Source organism: Schistocerca nitens, chromosome 3, assembly GCF_023898315.1.
Source record: "Schistocerca nitens isolate TAMUIC-IGC-003100 chromosome 3, iqSchNite1.1, whole genome shotgun sequence".
NCBI classification, from domain to species: Eukaryota; Metazoa; Arthropoda; class Insecta; order Orthoptera; family Acrididae; genus Schistocerca; species Schistocerca nitens.
In genome coordinates, this window is record NC_064616.1 from 737,197,811 (window position 1) to 737,213,921 (window position 16,111).

General features: G+C 40.1%; 1 protein-coding gene across 3 annotated transcripts in view; it reads right to left on the reverse strand.

Moving 5' to 3' along the window:
* LOC126248711 (C2 domain-containing protein 5) overlaps window positions 1–16,111 on the reverse strand; it is a 219,728-nt gene that overhangs the window by 117,429 nt on the left and 86,188 nt on the right. For all 3 annotated transcript variants that reach the window (XM_049950008.1, XM_049950009.1, XM_049950010.1), the window contains one exon: window positions 3,850–3,990. In XM_049950008.1, coding sequence (XP_049805965.1) covers window positions 3,850–3,990 — 141 coding nt within the window. The remainder of the gene's footprint in view (window positions 1–3,849; window positions 3,991–16,111) is intronic.

Genomic DNA, 16,111 nt, shown 5'->3' on the forward strand with positions numbered 1-16,111 from the left:
TGCTGCTATTGCAGCATGAGAACAGCTCCTGTGTCACTTCGAGCAACTGTATATTCATGCCATCTATGAACCTGTCATTTTTCTGCATATTCTGTGCGCCATGGTTGTAAATTTCTTTACACAGTGCTTTCTTGTTACGTTTGTGCCTTGAATATGACATGACCTGTCAAACTATCAGTGGGTGTGCAGCTGTCAAAATACTGACAATTCTTGAAGCTATCACCTATCTGCAGTCCCATATGTTATTTGTATATATTCACCTCTACTCCAATCACTATTTATATTCCACCCAGGACTTTCCAGTATCATTGAAATCTTGTTATGTGGTTCTCAACTGACCACAACCAGCATTGAAAACTGGCATCTACTAACTTGCAGGCTGAAATTGTTCCGATTCTGCAGAGTGACCCAAAAGTCCTTTAAAATTTGAAAATGCACTAATTCATGGAATAATGTAGGTAAAGAGGTAAAAATTGACACACATGCCTGAAAAGACATGAAGTTTTAATGAAACCAAAACCAGTGTAAAAACTGGCCAACAGATCGCACTGGACAGCAATATGTCAATGACACAACATGAGAATCATGTATAAAATGAGCAGTAGCGAGACAGGGAGTTGGATGTGCCAGCAATCACAGCATGTTGACTTTACCAGAAAAGGCAATGTTAGTGTAGCTTTACTATCAGAATGGAGAATCCATTACTGCAGCTTTATGATCATAACACCCTAATAAGGGTATTCCAATGGGTAGATGTCGTGTGACAAGTGTCGCTGTGAGAAATATAATCACAAAGTTTGAAGCCTTGGGTTGTTCAGATGATCAGCCTCAGAGTGGGTGATCAGACACAACTGCTAGTGCTGCTCGGAAAGTTTAGAAAGAAACTGAGACTTTAGCAGGTTCATCTCCACGTGGTGAAATCAGCACTCGTGAAGTCGCATGTCATAACAGCTTTCTACACACTAATGTTTGGAGAGCACTAACGCATATCCTAATGTTATCTGTACAAAATCCAGCATCATCATAAATTATTGGCCACCGATTTTGTGACGTGGAGAGCATTTGCGGTGTGGCCACTTCAAAAAATGGGGGAGGATGACAATTAATTGTCTAACATGCTGTGGGCCTACAAAGCCCATTTAACACTCCGAGGGTTTGTCAACATCCACAACTGCTGAATTTGGGCTACCAAAAAACCTATAACTGTCGTGATTACAATGCTTGACAAGAAAGTCACGGTGTGATGTGGATTTACTATATCAATCATGATAGGACCCTTTTTCTTACAGGAAACGTGGTGTGCTGTTTTTCAAACTGTCAGCATGACAGGTGCAAGGTACACTAATATCTTACAGAAGAGCATCATCCCTAGCCTGGCAGATGAACACCTGTGGGAAGGTAAGATTTTTATGCACGATGGTACTTCACCCCTATACTACTACACATGTGAAAGATCTCTCACACACATTGTGTGTTGAGGATCGCATACCGAGCCACCACTTCCTTCATGCTTGGCCTGCCAGGTCCCCAGACCCCAATCTGTGTGATTATTGGTTGTGGGGTTACATGAAGTTGCAAGTCTACTGCAATTCTCCAACGTTATTAGGGATGCTAAAACACAACATTTGACAATAATTTCTCACTGTACCTACTGACACGCTGCACAGTGTCGTTCACAACATTGTCCCTCAACTACATGTACTGTTGATGAACGACGACTGACATGCTGAGCATTTGTTACAATGAACATCATCTTTGCTAAAAATCAACTGTTATGCTAATTATTGCTTTTGTGTCATATGAAGTGCCACTGAAATCCCATATCATTTCAAGCATGTGTGTCAATTTTTACTTGCCTACATTATTCTGTGAAGTACTGAATTTTCAAATGTTAATGGACTTTTGGGTCACCCTGTATACAGGGGAAGCAGATAGGAACAACCCAACTCCTTTCTGAGAACAATTAGATTCCTTCGGACTACAATAATTTCCTCTCATACCATCCACACTGCTTAATGAGAAACACTTACCATTTCAACATAATATTTTGATTGTACTCCAATCAGAAGATGCCCAGACAGTCACATATGTTAAAGTGCCGCTTCCAGCACTTGGAGGTGCATCAGCTCTGGACTGAATTTGCCCAGCGGATTAACGGTGAGAGCCGATGAGCCAGCTGACCTGAATGTTGTTATTAAGTGGGTTCCCACATCCGACTAAGTGAATACTGGGCTGGTATCCAAGTCCCATCTCAATTACATGATTTGGAAACATTTAAGAAGTGTTCGCACTCCACAGACAGTTGGGGTGTACAAATTCGTCCCGGGGGTAACTTGTGAGAGGGTGGCAACACGGTGGTAACAGGAAGGGAATCTGGCCACCTGTTAAAAATTAACCTTGCCAAATCCAGCCTGCGTTGAGGCAAGACAAGGACACAAACAAAAGAAGGGGAAGAAGATTGTACTTTTCATTCAATATACGAGGGGGGAACAAATATAAACGGGATTTTTGTTCCTGAACATCAACAGTTGGTAGGACTGGCCACGCACTTCTGCTATGCTTAGGCAGAACCGTTAGAAGTGAGGAGAGCGCATTGTCAGTTATTTCCTGCTGTTTCGTCAGTAACGCTACCGATGTCTGAGCAACAGGTGCACCCCTCCATTGCGCAACACATAATTATCAAATTTCTTGCTCATGAAGGAGTTATACAACATTATCAAGGACGTGTATGTTTGCCTGGCATAAAAATTCAAGGAAGGACAAGAACATGGGGAGAATCAGCAACATGACTGCCGTCCTCGGACCAGCATTACAGACAAAAACATTCATGCGGTTGAAGCCGTTACTGACGACAATCGACGGGTGAGAGTATCATAAATTGCACAAAAAGTCAGAATCAGTTATGGGAGCTGTCAAGCAATCATCTCAAACAACCTACAGTTCCGTAAAGTGTGTTCCAGATGGGTCCCTAACCTTTTGACCAAAAAACTGGAGTTGAGACGTTTGGAGGTCTGTCAGAGGCTTACAGCAAGGTTTGTGGACACAGGTGATGCATTCTTGAGTCAGATCATCACCTGTGACAAAACGTTGGTTCACCACTACACTCCAGAATCCAAACAAGCCAGTAAGGAGTGGCAGAGGAAAGGGGAGGCAGCACCAGTGAAAGCCAACTCGACTGTCATCTGGCAAGGTCCTTTCAACCGTTATTTTCAATCAGCGACGAATTTTGCTGATTGATTTTTTTGCATGAGCAATGCACAATCAATGCTGCTTACTACTGCGAACTGTTGAACAAGGCAAGAGTTGCATATTTGCATATCGCCACAAAAGATGAGACCAATCAATTCAACAGGTCATCCTCCACAACAATGTGCGACCTCATACTGCAGTTTCTAACTGTCTCCAAGGTACAGAAAATGCACTGGACTACACTTGATCATCCTCCTTACAGCCCAGACTGACCGCCCTGTGATTTACATTTATTCAGACCGCTTAAAGAAGCTCTAGGAGGGCGACGATTTGAAGATTATGAGATTGTGGAAGACTTCGTGCGCAACTGGCTGGTGACATGACCCAGTTCTTTTTATGATGAGTGCATCAAAAAGGTGCCCATACACTGGGACAAATGCATTTCCAAAGCAGGGGACTACATGGAAAAATAAATTATAATTGCCTTGAGTTTTTCAATAAATGAATTTAAATAAAAATAAAATCCCATTTATATCTGATCTGCCCTTGTAGATGCAAAAAATTTATCCATAAAAATGTATAACAGAATATTACTAAACTATTTTCTACCCCTTTAATACCATGTCTAACAATTGAATTTAAAATAACAGTTTTACTTACAACAAAAGAACTGAACTCCACATGAGGACTGTCGAAACTTGTTGAAATCAGAAAACAGCTCCACTTTCACAATTATATTAACTTCACCCCGTATACCATGCATTGTGTCAAACACAGGTATCCAACCAGCCATAGTTGCACCTTAAAGAGGAAAATATTATGAATATTGGTATGATATAGATTGGCAAAATTTTAATTGTGTAATGATATTTATGAAAAATAATGAAACATGTGTTCCAACAACATATTTCAGTTTCAACAACAAAATAAAATGCTAATAAATACAGGGAATGTACCACATTTTAAATTTTGAAATATTACAACACTTGCATGAATGTAGTCTATCCAGGCATATACCACTGATCAAATAATGTCAGGTTTCCAGCCATGTTGCAGTGTTGAAATGAGACTCACTGAAATGTTACAGTATTTCAACACTGCCAGCCAGCTGGAAATCTGAGAAATTTCTATCATCAGTGCAACACATCAACATAGTTTTAAGTTCTGTCATGAAACTACTTCAGACATCAATACAAACAGCTTAATTACAAAAAATTTCAACAGAAATAACCAGTTTCAGTTGGCATTAGCCATCTTTAGATCTACATGATTTATGAAAGCATTTAAATAAGAAAACATTTCAACTAACCAATTTATGTCAAATATAGAAGCATGAAAAATACTGTGATAGCATACTGTACAGGAAAAGCAACAGATCACTCATGAAAACAATGTAGGAATCACACCATCAATGAAAGTACTTGGGGAACAGTGTGTGCATAAAGGGTAAGCATTTGATGAACTGGTCATGTTCTGTTGAGCATAACTTGGATAAGTGTAAACAGAATAATAATGAATGCATATGTTTGCATGTTACTTCTATTCAATGGGATCTATAATTCTATTACTTCCTCTAGATAATGTCAAAATTAAGAACAAGATAAACATACCTGAGTAGGTAGACATTAGTAATAATTAAAACCTCCAAACCACAGGACAAATATATAGCAATATAAAAAAGAAGGGGTGAACGGGGGTGATGAAGTGTTGCTGAAGTTCATCTCACAACAGTACTACAAGGATTTCACAAGAATATAGTCCTCTAGCCTCTCTCACTCCATCTCCAGCATGTAACCCACAAGAGATGCCCCACCGATTCCAGTAGGAAACTGCATCGGTGAGCCAATCAGTGCTGGAGGATCACCAATCCATTACTGAAGCAGGTGCCCGCCTCTGTAGTGCAGCAGTAGCATTTCCACCTACCACACAAGGGGGCCCGGGTTCGATTCCTGGCAGGGGACTGGGTGTTGTGTGTCCTTCATCATCATTTTCATCATCATTGACACACAAGTCGCTAAAGTGGCATCAACTAAAATGATTTTCAATACAGTGGCTGAACTCCAAATGGGATATCCCAGCTAATAAATTCCATACGATCATTTCATTTCACTGAAGCAAGTGTGGTGATTATGCTTTGAGTCATTATGTGTGGCACTAAGGTAAAATGTTCTGGAGTTAAATTAACTACACATTCAGATTTCCAGGTGAGAGCTGCTATAGTGTCACAAAATCCACAGTCTAGGCAATGAGGAAGTCATTGTTTTCAAATATGCACATACAACTGTCATTCATTAGTGAGAGATGACAAAAATAGAAGAGGTATTACAGAACATCAGCTCGTGCATTGTTGGTTTAAGTGAAGTACACTGTCAAGGTGAAAACTGCCTTTGCCGGGAGTTAGGAAATCTCATGTATTACTGTGGTGAACCAAATGGAAACCTAAATTAAGCTCATCCATTATGGATGGTGGTACATTAAAGCATTTCCTATTTCTTGTCACAGATCCAGTACCCAGCATTATGCTATGAATCAATCATGTAATTTCCACGTGTACCATATATGAAGATTAACCTGAAAAGGTTCTAAGACTAGTTTATGGAACAAAAGACTAATTCAAAAAGTGACTGGTTTCAGCAGTCAAATGCAGTTGGATTTTTAGTAAAACCAGAATGCATGAAAACACCTATTACGAACATGTTTTTCATGAAACATCCATGTTGCAAATGGACTTAGTGGGGTTACAGTTTTGAAGAGAAAAATGAGATAAACTTCATTCTTACCAATAAGCCACAAAATGTTAACAATGTCTGTTTTGAACAGGTTCAATATGAACAGTGAGTGAACACTGATTAGCAACAGCAAAATTTTAAGTGAATATATAAGATGAAATATGAAGATAATTAATGGAAGAAGTTAATCTCAAAGAACAGAAAGCAGAATTTCATGAAAGAATTAAGGGAAAATTAAAAGAATGTAAAGTAGAAAATGTAACAAAAGTACTAAACACAACAGCTTAAGAGATGGGTGGCTTGTGTACATCTCAAAATCAGCCAAAGAAGCTGACAAATAGAACGATAAGTTTGATGGACAAGAGAAGAAAACTGAAAGTATAATCAGACAAAAATAAGGCAGAATATAAAGACTGCGCAAGGCTTTCACAAAGAGCATGAAAAAAGACATTGCAAGGTACAAAGAAGATACAATGAAAGCCAGTCTTGAAAATAAATCTAGTTTAAAGATGGCCAAGCAAAATCTTATGACTGGAAATAATCAGCTAATAGTGTTAGACATAGATTGAAGCCAAATTACAGATAATGAAGATAAACTCAATTATACTGGTAATTCTTATAGTAACCTGTACAGTAAAATCAATGATAATACCTTGATCCTAGATTAATATATTTGCCAGTGTATAAGATGCACTTTTTTCCTTCAAAAATAAGTGCAAAAACTAGATGCATCTTATGCACAGGTAGCAAGTTAAGGTATGTACCTAAAAGCCCCATTTCCTCCAAATTTCTGTTTTTCAGCTTGAAGCAATTCATTGTTAGCTTCCCTGTGAATTTTTAACATTCCAGTTGTGTAGGGTTCAGCTGATGCACATGCGCTGTCATTAGTTTTTATATTATTCATTCAAGCTTCAGTTATTGTTGTGTTTAGTTATTGTTGTGTTTAGTTATTGTTGTGTTTAGTGTGAAAATCCACTTGTGCCCTACCTATACTGTGATTTTATTTGTAAACTATGGCTGAAAAATGGCACTGCTATGTTACTGCATTTATGCTGCAAGTGATTGCATGAGCTGAACATCATGAAAAGAGGGCTATGAAAGGCATTTCGGACCAGCTCCAACTGACAAAATGATAAGAACTTTGTGGAATCAGAAAGATGTTTTAAAGAAAGCAACTCACGGTAAACATACTCTTGAGAAGTGAGACTGTTAAATGGCCAAAACTTGAAGCAGAACTCAATACTTGGATTTTAGAGAACAGACAAGAGGGAATTTCTGTTTATATGACGATTATTCATGAAGTGAAAGCAATATCCCATAACAAAGGGATTGCCGAATTTACTGGATCAACATCATGGTGTTCAAGATTTACGATGTGGTATTAGCTTTGTATGCGGACCAAGACAAAAATATCAAGGAGATGCCAGCCAAACACGAAGAACAAATTGCTGAATTTCATCGATTTGTCATTAATGCAAGGAAAAGAGAAAAGTTTGAATTTTCACAAACTGGAAACATGGACGGGACTCCACCAACTTTCGATATGCGTTCTGACAGAACTGTGAATTCCAAGGGCACAGAAGCATTATTGTTACAATTTCAGGGCACAAAAAGACTCATTACACTGTCATTTTATCCTGCCATGCTGATTGGACAAAATTTCCACCACTTTTGGTTTTTAAAGGAATGCCAAAAGGAGGAGGAGGAGATTAGTGTTTAACGCCCCATCGACAACAAGGTCATTAGAGACGGAGCAAAAGCTCGGATTTGGGAGGAACCATCCTGGCATTTGCCTGAAACGATTTAGGGAGATCATGGAAAACCTAAATCAGGATGGCCAGAGCCGGGTTTGAACCATCGTCCTCCCGAATGTTAGTCCAATGTGCTAACCACTGTGCCATCTTGCTCAGTGCCAAAAGGAGTATTTGTCTATGTACACAATAAAGGCTGGATGAATGGAGGAGGAAGGAGTTTGTGGATAGAGAAAATTTGATCTAGGCAATCTGGAGACCCACTAAAGAAGCCTGCCCTGTTAGTATGGTCTCAGTTTCGTTCTCTCAGAACAGAAGACATTAAAAATAGACTGAATGAATCGAAGACTTAGTTATCTGTAATTCCAGGATGGCTAACTACTTTACTTCAAAAATTAGATGTATGTATCACCAGACCATTTAAGGGACTTATCAAAGATGAGTGGAACAGATGGATGCAATTTTACAGATTTTGAAACTATATACACCATCAGGAAGCAGTACGAGCCCTAGCATTTCTCAAGTTTGTGAATGGGTCAAAGCTTCACAAAACAGCAATTAAATCATTTAAGAAGTGTGGAAACAGTACTGCACTGGATGGTATGGAGGATAACTTATTGTATGAGGATTCAGATTCTGACATGGTAGCTTCAATATTCCTTCCTTCAGCTCTGAGGATGAATTATGCAGATTTGAGGACAAAAATTAAAAGGTGAGCACTTTTTCTTATTTATATTCCCCAGATATTTGATGCACATGCACGTATGTGATATAATTGTTTTGCAGTAGACGTATTAAGTGAGAAATTTTTTCCCTAAAAAAAAAGTCTTAAAAAGTGGGGTGTGCCTTTTATGCTGGTTTGTCTTGTATGTCAGCAAATATGGTGATTAGCTGCTTCTGACTCCCAGATCTCAGATATACTCCCCACAGAAGTCAAACAAGCTACAGACAAGCTCAAAAAGAAACTGCACCACGTAGCTATGACCTCTCAGTCGATATTTTATAGCTCATGGATGAAAAATTTTTACAGAATTTAGTTATAATATTTTCAATGTTTCTGCACAGTGGAACATTAGCAAGAGATTGGGAAAAAGGCAATATAGTCCTAAAACATATGGAAGGCAGCACTAAAGATATAAGGAACTATCACCACATCAGGCTTCTGTACATATTGTACAAAGTTTTCACAAAAAATCTGACTACCACACTGAGCACTACACTTGACCTGGCTCAGTCCACTGAGCAAGCTGGGTTTCGCACAAAATTTAGTACAACTGAGCATATCCTATCTCTACAAGAAACAATTAGTAAAAGATATTAGTACTTTCTACCTCTTTGCCTTGCATTTATAGTTGGACAAAGCTCATGTTCCATGTGATTTGTCAGTCAGCTGTGATTGGGGCTGTAATGGAACAAGGAGTAGAACATGGCTACATTACACTCTTATATAACACATAATGAACCTCCACAGCATCTGTGTGTGTTATTGAAGGAACTAACAAATTTCCATTGAAAAATATGAAAAAGGAGGTGACTATCTCCAAAACTTTTTTCAGCAGTCCTAGAAAACCAATGTCTAAATGAAACTGGAAAACAAAGGGAATCCATGCTCTGGTTAAAAGGTTAAATAAACCTGAGATTTTTGACAAAACTGTTCTATTTGCAAATGGTATAGAAGAACATCACATATTAGTTATCAAACTTGCATTACTCTGCTCCGAAGTTGATCTAAAAATGAACTATGACAAAAATCAAGATCATAATGAATGAATGAACACTGGAGGGAAACATATGTGTTGGAAGTATACAACTGCAAAGGGTAATAGAAAATGACTATCTGTGTCAACTTATAGATATCAAAGGAGACATAAAACCAAAATATTTTGACATATTAAATTGGGCTGTCAAATTTACGGAGGATACTCTTGCATGAGCTGAAGAAAACAGTTTTTGATCAGTGTATACTACCAGTAATAACTTAGAGCTTTGAGACATTAACACTAAATAAATACATTGATAGAAAACTCATAGTAGCTCAGAGAGGAATGGAAAGATCACTGTTGGGCTACAGAAAGAGAGCAGCACATATGATGTACAACAGTGGTCAGTGACATAACAGGAAGAGTAAATATCTTGAAATGGCAGTAGGCTGGTAATGTCACTCAAAGAATGAATGGCAGACAGTCAAAATAAATACCAGATTGGAGCCCAATTTACCAAAAACGGTTGAAGGGAAGCCCACTGAACAGGTGGCACAGAAACTTGCAAAAGGCAGCTGGATTCCATTGGCAATAGGATGCTCAAGAACTTGCTGGGATCCTATGCCGCACTCTGACTCAAAGAGTCCACATCACCAAAAGATTGAACTGCCTGATATGATGATGATGATCATGATCATGATAATGATGATAAAAATCAAAACCACCATTAAATCTTGGTCCAACACAACTGATTGGAATAAAAATAAAATGGTTGTAATGACATACAACAGAACTGTCTCCATTAAAATTTAACTTCTGTTTTCTTTCCTTGCCAGTTCTGGGAAGAGCCTCGTCATTTCTTATTTTATCAGTCCATTTAATTTTTAGCATCCTTCTGTGACACCACAGCTCAAAAGCTTTGACTACCTACTTTTTCAGTTTTCCCACAGTCCATGATTTACTTCATAAATTCTGTACTCCAGATGTATATTTTCAGATATTTCTTTCTCAAGTCCTATGTTTGATACTAGTAGAGTTCTTTTGGGACACCGAGCAAGGTGGCACAGTGGTTAGCACACTGGACTCGCATTCGGGAGGACGACGGTTCAATCTCGCATCCGGCCATCCTGATGTAGGTTTTCCGTGATTTCCCTAAATCACTCCAGGCTCATGCCGGGATAGTTCCTTTGAAAGGGCACGGCCGACTTCCTTCCCCATCCTTCCCTAATCCAATGAGACCAATGACCTCACTGTTTGGTCTCTTTCCCGAGACAACCCAACCCAATTCTTTTGGGACACTTTCTTTACTTGTGTTAGTCCACTTTTTATACCTACTTTCCTTTGACCGACACGCTTAATTTTCTTTCCAAAACAGCCATAGTCCTTAACTTTGTTTACTAGGTGATCCTCAATTTTGTTGTTAAATTTGTCAGTAATCCTATATCTGCTACTCCTAAATACTTTATTTGCTTTACTCTCAGAACATAACCTGTGCTCAGCAGACTCTTCATTCAATTGGAACTGCAATGCCTTCTCATTTGCAAACAGGATAGCAATGCTATCAGTAAATATTATCGATATCATTTTGCCCTGAATTTTAAGTCTACTACTGAGCCTTTGTTTTATTTCCTTCATTGCTTCTCTGATATAAAGGTTGAATAGCAGAGGATAAAGTCTGCTTATAGCTTTATGCAGATTTTAATGCAACCACTTCTCTCTTGGTCTCCCATTCTTATTTTTACCCTCTTAGTTCTTGCACATATTGTATATTACCTGCTGCATCGCCATCAGCTGTGGTACACAGCAGTAGCATCAGGGAGGGGATGCCACATAACAGGCAGTCTCAGCATGGTGCCACAAATAGTACTGTCAGTTACCTCCTAGATGGCACTCATATCAACTGTTTTAGGTTTCTGCACAAGATATAAAACAGGCCATTCATCTGCCAATAGTTACCACTGCCACCAGAGAGTGCACTGAAACTGAAAGCTATCTGCAACATCCACCAAATAGTTCACATGATGACATTCATACACCGAGCGCACAATTTGAGCGACAGCATGCCAACACTTGAGCAGTTATTGCCCAGTTCCTCGCCAGTTTCTGGCAGTCCTCATCAGTTCCACATCAGTTATCACCCAGATAAATCAGTTCTTCAGTTTTACAAGTTGCCTACAGTGCCAATCGGTTTTAGTCGTTGTACAGTTTACACTAAGTGTCGAACATAAGTACAAATGATAGTCAAAATATTTATCTATTGAGAGATTGAACTTAAATATTCTAAACAGCAGTCCATTCTGAACTTTAATTAGATTAGCTAGCAATCATCCACTGTGTTAGGTTAGCTTTGGTGCAGAGCTCTACATCAGTGACACACCTTCCCTGGAAGTCAAAGCCAAGTATATTTTGATGTAATTTATTTCTATAAATGATTGTCATCATTTCTCATGGTTGCCTAGTGATTTTGTTTTAGATATATTGCCTGTGAAGAGTTTGTATTTCGTGTGCAAGCAAGCCACTTCCATTTAACTATGGATATCTGTGGCAGGAGGTTTGCATAGTGCTACCTTTGTTTTCACTACCTACCTTTGGTGAACACAACATCACTTTTCTTTCCCTTTTGTATACCTATTTTGCTGAATATTCCAAACATTTTGTACCACTTTTTATTATTGGATGCTTTTAGTAGGCCAACAAATATAATGTGTGTGTCTTAATTTTTGATACCTCTTGCTTCCATTATCAAGTGTAACACTAGCACTGCCTCTCTGGTGCTTTTATCTTTCCAAAATCCAAGCTGATCATCATTTAACAGATTCTCAATTTTCTTTCCCATTATTCTGTATATTATTCTGGTCAGCAACTTGAATGCAAGAGTTATCAAGGTGACTGTGTGTCTGTTCTCACATTTACCTGCCTTAAGGATTGTATAGATGATACGCTTCTGAAAATCTGAAGGTTTGTCTCCAGTCTCATAGATTCTGTAAACTAACTTCAAAAATTCTTTAGTTGATACTTTCCCAATGATTTTAGTAAGGCTGAAGGAATATCATTTACTTGTCAAACTCTTATATTAGATCTCCTGCATTCTCTAAATCAATACTTATTTCTTTTCTGACAAGTTAGCAAACAGTTCCACCCTTGTAGAGGCCTTCAATGCACCCTTTCCAACCATCTGTTCTCTCTTCTGCAATTAATGATGGAATTTGTTCTGCACTGTTATTGCTGATAGCTTTGTTTTCAAATTCTCTGAAAATTATTTTGACTTTCCTATATGCTGATCCTACCCTTCTGATAACCATTTCCTTCTCAATTTCTACATACTTTCCCTCTCCTACTGCAGGTGGCATGCATGTACCTTCTTCCAACTTAACCAACTTTGGGTGGACCTAAAGTTTAAAGTGTACTCCAAATCATGGTGGAACTTGGCATTTTTCACATACATAAAACATTACCAGAGGTGAAAGAAGTAATGAGTTACAGAAAAAAAAATCAGAATGTCAACTGGGGATTGAGTCTCTGGTTTCATAGTTAAACACTCACCAACTCACACACTTTGTGACATTGTAATCATTGATGATTTAATTATACCTCGTGCTCAACACGAGTGTGCGTAATCTGAATGTGAACTTCACAAAGTTAATCTGATGAAATCCCATGGCATCCAAATATTATTATAATTTTACATAAAGCAATAATACTGTAGTGACCTTATGCGGTCCTCATGCTGGGAACCTAATTATGTAGCAGTTTCAGACATGTCCGAAAGAACAGATACCATCTTCATATAGTTAAGGCTAACCGACCATTGACCTTCTTCTTCTGTGCTAGACGCACACACATTGTCCGAACTCTTACAGGACTCGGTAAGATTGTCTGCCGCGAGTAATGAGTGTAATGGGCAGGGGCACTACGAATGTAGTGTGTGGACATTAAGTTCGGAATGTGAGTCTCATGGGGAGCATGCAAGGGATAAATCCCTGCAGTCGCACTCTCCTCTGTGCCCTCGGTGGCTCAGATGGATAGAGCATCTGCCTTGTAAGCAGGAGATCCCGGGTTCGAGTCCCAGTTCAGGCACACATTTTCAACTGTCCCCGTTGATGTATATCAATGCCTGTCGACAGCTTAGGGTCTTGATTTAATTATCATTTCATTTATGTTCATTGTTGTCTTCCTACTGTCACCAGCACACACATCCTGGCAGTTAGGGTTGAATTCTTCCAATGCAAGAAGCAGACCGATCAGTCTTATCATGCCTGGCCCACAACCCTCCACGGCCTTAGTCACAAGTGCCATTTGGTCACAGCCAACTCAAAAAAAAATCATATGCAGACATCATGGTCTTCGATATTATCATCCACTATGTCCCAAATAAGGAAGTCCAACAACAGGCCCTCCAATTAGAGAACCGCTCCTTCAATGAGGTTTTGTCAATTGCCCAGTCATATGATGTGTAACATGCTGCTGGTCAGAAGCTGGAAGCCTGATACAATGTCATGGGAGTACAGGATGGCTCGGCTGTGTCTGCTGAATCCGGGTAGTGCATGGTGCAAGACGGCCAATCCAACGGCTTCCACACAGCTTATAGACGGTGTTCCAGCCATCATTCCCTGTTTGTTCCACAGAGGGTTGTGAAACACCAACATGGCAGTTTCCTTGCTTAATGCCAAAACATATGCAGACATCAGCTCTTCACTGCTGTTGCTGGTAAACAGGTGCCCTGGGGTATGGTAAACAGAAAATGCTCTTTCTTGGGCAATTCATGGTTGAAGTTGCCTATAAATCAATGACTTGGTCTATTATCTTTAATGTTGTCCATGACGCTACTTCAGCAAACCTTTTTGGGTTTGATACCTTTCAGGCTTTTGGCTTTTCAGTCATAGACTCCATACAGTTTGTATCCATCAAAGTGCCCAATCAATCATTGGAATCTCTGTGCTCACAATTTCCAGATATCTTTGTGGAAGGCCTTGGGCATGTGATAGACTTTCAAGCCCAACTAACGTTGAAGCACTTGGCTCATTGTAGATATTTTCATGTTAGGCAGATTCCTATAGCCTACGTTCCCAAGTCAAGGCGGAGCTGGACCGGCTTGCCTCTCTCAGGGCTGTGGTTTCCATTTCCTCTAATGAATGGGCCACACCCCTCTGTTAAATTGTGACTCTGCGGCAGTTTTAAGGTCACTGTGAATTCACAATTTGTGCTGGACACATACCCAGTGCCACATCTGGATAAAGTGCTCACACGCTTAGCAGTGGCCAGGCCAATTCTTCTCCATACTTGATCTTTCCGAAGCATATCACCGGTTCCCCTTGGATGAGGATCCAAGTGTATCACAGTTCTTAATACACCTATTGGCCTATATCAATACCAACGGTTGATGTTTGGTGTGACAAGTGCCCCCACAATTTTTCAACACCATCTGGAACAGGTTGTGTCTACTATTCCACACTGTTCCAACTATCTGGATGACACTGTTATTACCGGACATACTACAAGCAACCACCTACACAATCTCTGGTCCTGTTTTCAAAAATCTCGGGCCACGAGTCTGCATTACAATCAGCCGAAGTCCAATTTTTTCCAACCATCTCTTGAGTACCTGGGCCACAGCATCTCGTGGCAGGGTGTCCGACCCATGGAGAGTCTTGTCAGGGCCATTACGCACATGCCATGTCCCTCGTCACTGCAGGAACTGCAGGCTTCTGTGGGCAAAATTGCCTATTACCACCAGTTGACGCCTGGGACATCTATCATTGCATGCCCTCTCTACCTCCTTCTCTGCAAGGGTGCTTCCTTTGTCTGTCTCCAGCGTGCAACCAAGTTTTCACCATGCTGAAGAAACGCCTCAGGTCTGCACCATGTCTAACTACATTTCATCCCCACAAACAGTTGGTTTTGGCCTACAGATGCCTTGCAGTATGGCATGGGGGCAGTCCTCACTCATCAGAATGCAGATGGTGCAGAGCAGCCAGAAGGAAAGAAGAAAGATTGGGTTCAATGTCCCATCAACATCGAGATCGTCAGAGATAGAGCACAAACTCAGATTGCGTCAAGGATGGAGAAGTAAATTGGCCATGTCCTTTCAAAGGAACAATCCTGGCATTTGCCTGGAGTGATTTAGGGAAATCATAGAAAACCTAAATCTGGATGGCCAGACACAGGTTTGAACCATCATCCTTCCGAATGAGAGTCCAGTGTTCTAACCACTGTGCCACCTCACTCGGTCGGAGCAGTCACTCGTGCTGCATCCAAAACTTTCAGTCCAGCACAGGTCCACTACTATCAAGTTGAGGGGGAGACTCTGACCATTGTGTATGTGGTCAATGCCAACTAATTACAAACCACAAGCCATTAATTTCATTATTTAGTCCGTCTGCCTGGGTCGCTGGTAAGGTGGCCCACAGGTTACAGCAGTAGACCTTGTTCCTTTCCAAATATGACTATGACATTCATTTTCGCCCCACTGGGTGCCATACCAATGCAAATACCTTATCTGGGCTGCCTGTTGGCCAGACCCCAAGTTTGATCGAGTGGAGCTCATATGTTTTCATTTGGATATCTCCTCCCGCCAAGTGACAGACGGGTTTCCAATCACTAGTGTCCAAGTTGCCAAGGCATCTGACCCTGCCCTAATGCAGGTAGTCCACCTTGTCCAGCATCATTGGTCTTCTTGACCTCCAGGCCGTGCTTCCGATCTGCTCCGTAACTACTTTGTCTTGCACCACCGTCTCTTGGTCAT